Source organism: Cyanistes caeruleus, chromosome 7 (genome assembly GCF_971803275.1).
Source record: "Cyanistes caeruleus chromosome 7, bCyaCae1.hap1.1, whole genome shotgun sequence".
NCBI classification, from domain to species: Eukaryota; Metazoa; Chordata; class Aves; order Passeriformes; family Paridae; genus Cyanistes; species Cyanistes caeruleus.
In genome coordinates this window covers 32,553,139-32,560,650 of record NC_141707.1, presented here as the reverse complement: position 1 = coordinate 32,560,650, position 7,512 = coordinate 32,553,139, and the positions used below count along the sequence as shown (strand labels likewise).

General features: G+C 49.0%; 1 protein-coding gene across 1 annotated transcript; it reads left to right on the top strand.

The window, feature by feature from the left end:
- Window positions 1-2,722: 2,722 nt before the first annotated feature.
- On the top strand, window positions 2,723-6,980 carry TMEM37 (transmembrane protein 37). The gene is made up of 2 exons (XM_086896400.1): window positions 2,723-2,818; window positions 3,666-6,980. The coding sequence occupies exons 1-2, from the start codon at window positions 2,798-2,800 to the stop codon at window positions 4,236-4,238; spliced, it is 594 nt and encodes a 197-aa protein (XP_086752526.1). The 5' UTR covers window positions 2,723-2,797; the 3' UTR covers window positions 4,239-6,980.
- Window positions 6,981-7,512: the final 532 nt, after the last annotated feature.

Genomic DNA, 7,512 nt, shown 5'->3' with positions numbered 1-7,512 from the left:
GCAATATACCAAGAACTCTACATTAACACAACCAAAAATACTTCTAAAGTGCTTTAAAGGTTATTTACTCTGTTGTAATTACATAGGTGATGTATTTTTCAAACAAAAATTGGATTTTTTTCGTTTACAGCACTGATCTCTTTTTATTGTAAAATACTATTTTCACATATGATTTTTAAAAATAGTATAGAGGCATTTTCCCACTTTTTTTTTCTTTCTTTCTTTCTTTTAAAGTCAGATAATATGTTTGGCTTGTTTTGTAATGAGGCAATGAAGATAAACTCATTACATTTAGAAAAGGTGCAGAGTTCTCACAGGCTTTCTAAACCCAGACAGCTTTACCAGAAGGTATCTCCAGCCAGGCAAGTGCAGAAATTAAGCACTCACTGTTTATAACTAGTCTCTCTGGGATGACTTCAGGAAAGTGACTCTGAAAGTGCCTATTCAATGCTGATTATAATTCCAGGTCCAGTTTCATTCTCATTTATATTTGGGGAGACTAAACTAAATACAAAACATTGAAGCAATTTCTCGTTTGCAGAAAAAGTGTACCATCCCCTACCACCCTTTTTCCTCAAAGAACAGGCTTGGCACATAACTATATATTTACTAAAGAATCTAAGTATGACAGGGGAACAGTTTTGGTTTCAAGAGTAGCCACTTTAATTTCCTCATTCATCAAGGCTTTTTATGAATGTTTTTACTCATGTGAACCTTACCATGGGCTTTTACAGAAAAAAATAAAACAATTATCTTGCTCATCAGAACCCTCACCGTTAAAAGTTAAGATTTTTAACTGCTAAAGTCGTTAGGATGACTCAGATGTTTTAAATGCAGATCTGTGCTTAATGATTTGCTAATCGTGGGCCAAACTGCCTAATGCTTTGCAGGATCGAGCCAATGTTACAGAAAACATAAGTTACATCAAGATTTTTGTCAGATAAGAGTTGGTATATTTTGTCTGTATTTGTTCAGTATGCAAGCCGCCTTTATTCAGTTCATGCAACAAATCAGACAAAAAGACCTGTTTGTGCTTTTTGAGCCAAAAGTACATATATATTGTTGAATTTGGAACTTTGACATGGAAGGGTACAACATCAAATGCATGTAATCAGTCTGCACAATACAATGCAGAAATGCTGTTTAACCTGTAGAATAAAGACCCCAGGATCCTCATAAACATCTTCTATCAACTGGTGAACCTAAGGTGAAAGGGATATGAAAGCATCAAGTTTTCAAGCTTGGATAGCACATTCAGAAAACAAAATATGTTGCTGACCACAAACCCACAAAATAAGTTTCAACAACAGACCTTGCAAAGATTTGCCATGGGTTGCAAAAGGAGAAAATCTCAATTCTGTGTCTGATAGAAATATAATCTAACATTGTATACAACTTTATAGAGAAACATTTAAACAAAAGATTGTGCAGGAGGAGAGAAATGAAAAGGTCATCATTTATCATTAATATTAGAAGTATGAAAACTAAAGTAAATGTTGTTCAGAACACCCACTCTTGCTGGAAAGTGTTACAGAAAACACCCCCAGACTGATCACAGCAGACATAAATGGTGTTTTAAAGTAAGCACAGTAAACCTTTATGGAATTGCATAGAGATTAAAATAACGAGACAATCTGTATAGACAGATGATTAGTTCAGAAATGGAAGCTGCAAGAAGGGTAAAGTTACAATAACTTCTACCAGCCCATATTGGAGAAGGAGAGCCTTCCAACTCCTTTTGGCTAGAAAGGGAATGGCCAAATTCTGACCCCTATGAATATGAGAGAGACCCAGAACAACGACCCTTGGGGCTGTCCACTGGACCTCAGACTCTCTGCTGGAGTCAAAATCAGAATTTGGCAGTAAAACAAGAGTTTCTGATGACACAGCAACAGCCAGCTTTCTTAGGCTTTTAAAAAGTTGTTTCAGAAAAAAAAAAAAGAAAAAAAAGAAAAAAAAGAAAAAGTAGAGCAGTCAGTAATTCATTAGAGGACGGCAAAACATGAGTGAGAAAAAGAGCTAAGGCGTAAAACTTTATGAGCAGAGAGGTTTTTGCTGACAGTACAGGTAGAAATAGGTAAGGTGGAGCAGGCTGGTAGAAGATAAGAGCGCTCACACAGCCCAAGGTGCGAGGCCATCGCTGCCCCGGAGCCGGTGCCGAACGGCTTCGGGAGCACAAACACCGGCCCAGACACGGCGGGGACCGGGCGGCGAGGGCAGGGCGGGGTGTTCCTGTAGCCACAGGGGTCTCCGGGGCCGGGTGTCACCGCAGCCCATCCCTCCAGCCCCAGACACGCTCCCGGGGCTCCTGCGGTATCCCGGGCGGGCGGGCAGGGCTGGGGCAGCCTCCCCGTCCACCAACGCTCGGCGCTACAACACAAACTGTTCCTGGCGGCAGGAGCACACCTCGAGCCCCCGGCAGCCGGGGACAGGGGACGGGTGAAGCTCCAGCGCGGCATCGCCACCATCCAGGACACCTCCTGCCCGGCAGCCGTGCACTGCAGCGGGCTTGGGCGAGTCCGTGCCCCGGGCCAGAGCAGCGCTGCCCCCCGGGCGGTGCCGGCAGTGGGGGAAGCGGCTTCGCTTCGCTTGGCTCGGCTCGGCTCTGCTCGGTTCGGCACGACCTGGCCCAGCCCGGCTCCGCCCGTCGGGGCCGCACTGCTGACTCAGCCGCGGGGGGGCCCGGAGGGCGCCCCGGCCCCGCGGGCGTGGCGGCCGGGGGGGCTGCCCTCCGCCCTCCGGGGAGATAAAGAGCGGCGGCCGCAGCGCGCCCGCGTCTCTCGGCGCCGCCGGCAGCATGACGGCCATCGGGGCGCAGGTACGTCCGCAGCTCCCTCCCGCCGCGGGGCTGCTGCCTCAGCCCGGCCCTGCGCCCCGGGGCGGCTCCCACCTTCCCGGAGCAGCTCCGAGCCCTCCCGGAGCAGCTCCGAGCCCTCCCGGAGCAGCTCCGAGCCCTCCCGGAGCAGCGGGGCGCAGCCGGCCGGGTTCCCTTTCCCGCCTTCTCCGGCCGGCGGCAGCTCCCCGGGGCCGCGGCTCCCCCCTCCCCGCCGCACGTGGCTCCGAGGGGCCGGGGGCTCTTGGCTCGACCTTCCATTGCATCTCGTCACTTGGAGGGTTTCGGTGAGGAGGGGAGGTGCGGGTCCGCGGGGGCTGCAGCCGAGAATTCCCCCAAGCCCCGGGGTAGCTGAGCCGTGCGACCCCGGGGTGAGGACCGAGGTCTGGGCCGCTGCCGCTGCCGGCCGGAGGAGGAGAGACCGGCTGGAGGCAGCTCGGGAGGGCAGTGCTGGGACGTAGGAGCCCCCCCAGTCCGCCTCCTCCGTGCCAGCCACCGGCCTCCATCCTCCCAGGGGCCGGTGGCTTCCTCCAGCCCTGCCCCAGCAGGAGGTTGTGCTGCAAGACCGTGGGGCAGGGACCTGGTTCAGCCGAGAGCTTTTCTGATCCTGGTCCCAGGCCTTGACGTGGGAGCATTGTTTGTGCAGCCAGGGAGCCGGGAGAGCTTCACCCACCCTTCCTTTCTCCTGTGTACAGCCTTCCCTAGCGAGAAGAGGTTTGATGTGCACAAGTAAATATTTTCAAATACTGAATCCCACAGCTTTGTCCCTCTGGCTTTTTTTCACCCTGAAGCACCGCTGTTAGCTCTGTTTTTTCCTCACGTTCCCTTTCAGGCACAGCAGCTGCTGGCACACCGGAGACCACAGAAATCCTTCTTTGAGACACTCATCAGGAGCCTGATCATCCTGTGCGTGGCGATAGCCGTGGTCTTGTCGTCCATCTCCATCTGCGATGGCCGCTGGCTCTTTGCGAGGGGACAGCTCTTTGGACTGTGGCACTTCTGCACCGTTAGCAATGACAGCGTCCTGAAGTGTGTCACAGACCTCAGCCTGGCCCAGGTGGAGGGGCTGAGCGTGGGGGTGATTCCCATCAGGAGCATGGTGTCCTTTGCTGTTGTGGTTGCCATTTTTGGGCTGGAGCTGCTGATGGTGTCCCAAGTCTGCGATGATGCCAATGCCAGGCGGAAATGGGCAATGGGTTCCGTTCTCATCCTCATCTCTTTTTTGCTGTCAGCCACTGGTGTTCTGAGCTTCTCCATCCTGGTGAAGGATCACCTCACCTTCACAGGCTTCACGCTGACATACTGGTGTGAGTTCATTGCTGCCTTTCTCTTCTTCCTTAATGGAATCAGTGGACTTCACATCAACAGCCTCACACACCTCAGGAAAGGGGTAGGCAAAATCTAGGCACAAAAGATGTACCTCTGCCTTTGTGTAATCAGCTTTGCCAATTAGACTGGAAAAAAGAGAGTCTAATGAAGTTTGAAAAGGATGCCCTGTCTTAATTTGCGTGCAAGGAGGGGAAGCATGAGTCAGTCTTGATGCCTGTAGAAGACAGAACCACCCACTGGTCAGCATGGAGGGCTGTGCAACACCAGCCAAGCAGAGACTGGACTGACTGCAGCTGCAGTATGGTTTTCTGGATGAGTGGATTAAAGTAGAAGGTGTCCTGTTAAACATGCAGAGATTTGGAAGACTTCAATCTATCCCACATGTTGACCTGAGGCTTGCACAACACCTGTACTGCTGTGGGTTTGGTGTTGCTGTGCTTTTCCCCATATTCACATACCTATGAAGAGTGTGATACAACTTTGGTGTGTCTCATGGTTTTGTTCTGGCTCAGGGACAGATGATTTCTGCCTGGCCATACTCACTGGTGTGCAGTATGGAAAATCTTCACTGGATCTTACTCCTTCATTTTTCTTTCAAAAGAGAAGGCACACAGAACTTGATCTGGTCACAGGTTTTGTTTACTTCTAGCATGTTCCCTTTATCTGTTCTTTTCTTGGTCAGTTTTTTGGTGATACTTCAGACAGGTGCAGACCTGGGGCCAGGAGTAGATGTTGGGTGATGGAGGTGCACAGGGAAGGGATGTGATGCTTTCCTCAGGCATCCATGTGTTTGTGGCCTCTCCCCAGTGTCACCACTCTCCTGCCACCCCTGAAGGACATGTGCCAACAGGTCAGCCAAACTGGCTCTCACATTCCTTGCAAAGTTGACGGTAACAGGGCATTTCTCTTGTTTTCCTTTGTTCTTTGGGGCAAGAGGGACAAGCTCTGCAGAGGCTTCATGGGGTGTTGTGGCTGGGCAGACCATGCAGAGGCCACCATAGCTTCTGGGATGTTTTGATTATCACGGTTTCCTCTGGGGCAGTGGGAAATCTGCTTCCTGTAGCATTTCTTATGGGAGGAGAAAGCCCTGGATCCTCCTGACCAGATCAGGTCCTTTTCTTCCTCTAACAGTGAGCCTGGGAGGAGAAGCAGCCCATGATTGCCTAAGGAGGGGCTGATGGGTGCAGCTCTAATCTGTCACCACTGGTAGAAATGTTGAGAGACCTGGCCAAAACTATTATACAAAGGCTGGTCTTCCTTCTGCCAATGTCTGAGTCAAGATCTCTAAAATTGCTACAGCTTTGAAGTTCTCCGTGGTGTCTTACGTAAAAGGAGAGAAGACCTCACTTGTAGAGTAGATTGCCCTACATGTGTTCTCCCTGTCCAGCACAAAGCATTTGGTTGCTCACAGGTAAAACTGTCTTCAGACTATTTCAGGGTTTCTGGTTTACTGTTTGCTTTGTATCCACTAGTAAAGCTGCTTATATCCTTGTTTTAGAACAAATGTTTCTACATGCTTCATCCATATACCTTGTCTGTTGAGCAAGGTTTTAGCTTCCTGTGCAGCAAGTTTGACACGGTTTTTCACCTGAAACAAATGCATCTTAGCACAGAAGCAAAAAAAGCCTGTGTAGGTGAGCCATGAGTAAACAGCTTTGTCTTTGAAAGCTAAGAATCTTAAGCTGTGACTGAGCTGAATGTACCACACTTGGATGAATGTGCTCCTGTGGACTCGCTTGCTTTCAAGAGGACAGTCTCCGTTCCTTCTTGGACTTCTGTAACTTCTTAAAACAACACTCCCAAGCCTGTTTTGCAATGCAGGTTCAGACTTGGCTTGCTCTGGACAGTGCCAGTTGTACTTTTGTACATGAATCTGCTCATCTTTCTGTCAAGATGATGCAGAGCTGTGCTGCCAGACAGCTCTAGAAGCTCTTGTAATGTTTGGGGCTTTGTTGAGGTTTCTTGGCCATTCTCAATGACAAGGACTTGTGCCCTTGTCTCTGGAAAACTGCACTGTGACTGTGTCTGTTTGTGAGGGTGCTTTTGATTTGCTGAATGGCAGTGTTGAAGATGTGCTGCTGGGCTGAACTTGCAGATGCTTGTGTGAGATGGTGCTGTTTGCTTTAGCAGAGACATTTAGGCCAAAGAGACCCTGCCAAGTCTGGTCTCAGACTGTTGCACCTTGTTGTTACCAGGTGTACCAGCAGTATCTTAACTAACCAATCATAAAGTTGTGGAGCCCACAGGTTCCCGTGCCAGACAGGACAGCTCCCCTACGTGAAAGGGTGTCTATGGATTGTCTAGAAACACAGATGTAACTTCAGAGTGACACTTTGGTGACATCCAGACTTGGAAATCTCTTCTGTGTATATACTCCCTCGTGCTAGAGTCAGGCTGTGCCTCCATCCCTTTCCTTGGAAGGCAGCCATGGCCAGAACGGGTTCCAGGCTGGTGCCTCCTGTTTGGGTTAGAGGGAGACTGGACAATTGGCCATTGAGTTCACCCTAGACATGGTGCAATTGTGAATGATTTTAGGATGCCCTCTGCTAGCTGAAGAAGAGGCCTTTTGTTGGGGGTAGGGAATTCTCTGGGGAAAAGAGTATTTTTTCCAAATGGTTTTGTATAGTACTGCTCAACTTAATTACACAGGGAAAAGATGCATTTTGACAGCTAAATATTACAAAACAGAGTTGATTGTCTTGGAGACATCCTTATGTAGAGCAACCTGTGCAACAGTGGGTCACTGTTCATTTTCTGAAATGTGTGGCAGTGTCAAGCAGTATTCCTGAAGTTTGTTAAATAAATTGATTTGAAATAAGAATTGTAATATTCACTCTTTTTACCTTTAGATTTAAGGGGATGAGTGGGGTTTTACATAATCTCCCAGGCACCATTCTGTGTGTTTACCCAGCTAAACTGATGATTAAATGACTGCTTGGTGCTCTGCCAAGCTCTGACCAAGGGAACTGAGGCCACTACATGCTCCCCTCTCCCTTTCCCTCCAGTGTGTCTGCACCAGCCCAAGAAGCCAGCACTGCTTTCTTGTCTTGCAAAACAAGAAGGGCAGTCAGCTGTGTTGCTTCGTGGGAATTTGAGATAACCTCGTAGGCGCTTTAATGATTTCCTGCTGTTGCATGTGCTCTGTTTACCAGCTAAAGAGCTCTTTCCTGTGTCCTTCACCTTCCTGTTCCCACACTGCACCCCGTGTCTGAAGCATCCTTGCTCTTTTCCTCAGCTCTGATTGTCTGGTCTGCAAGAAGTGCTATCTGAGTACAAATGTGTTTAAGTCTTTCTCTCAGAGCTCACTGAATTAGCAGGTTTAGTTAAATGTCAGGAAAATAGCTTCCCAG

What these genes read in the sequence shown, in the direction of transcription:
- TMEM37 (XM_086896400.1), top strand. Translation starts at nt 2,798, where the DNA reads ATGACGGCCATCGGGGCGCAG. An exon ending in TGACGGCCATCGGGGCGCAG is followed by an intron (nt 2,819 to 3,665) that starts GTACGTCCGCAG and finishes GTTCCCTTTCAG; the next exon opens with GCACAGCAGCTGCTGGCACA.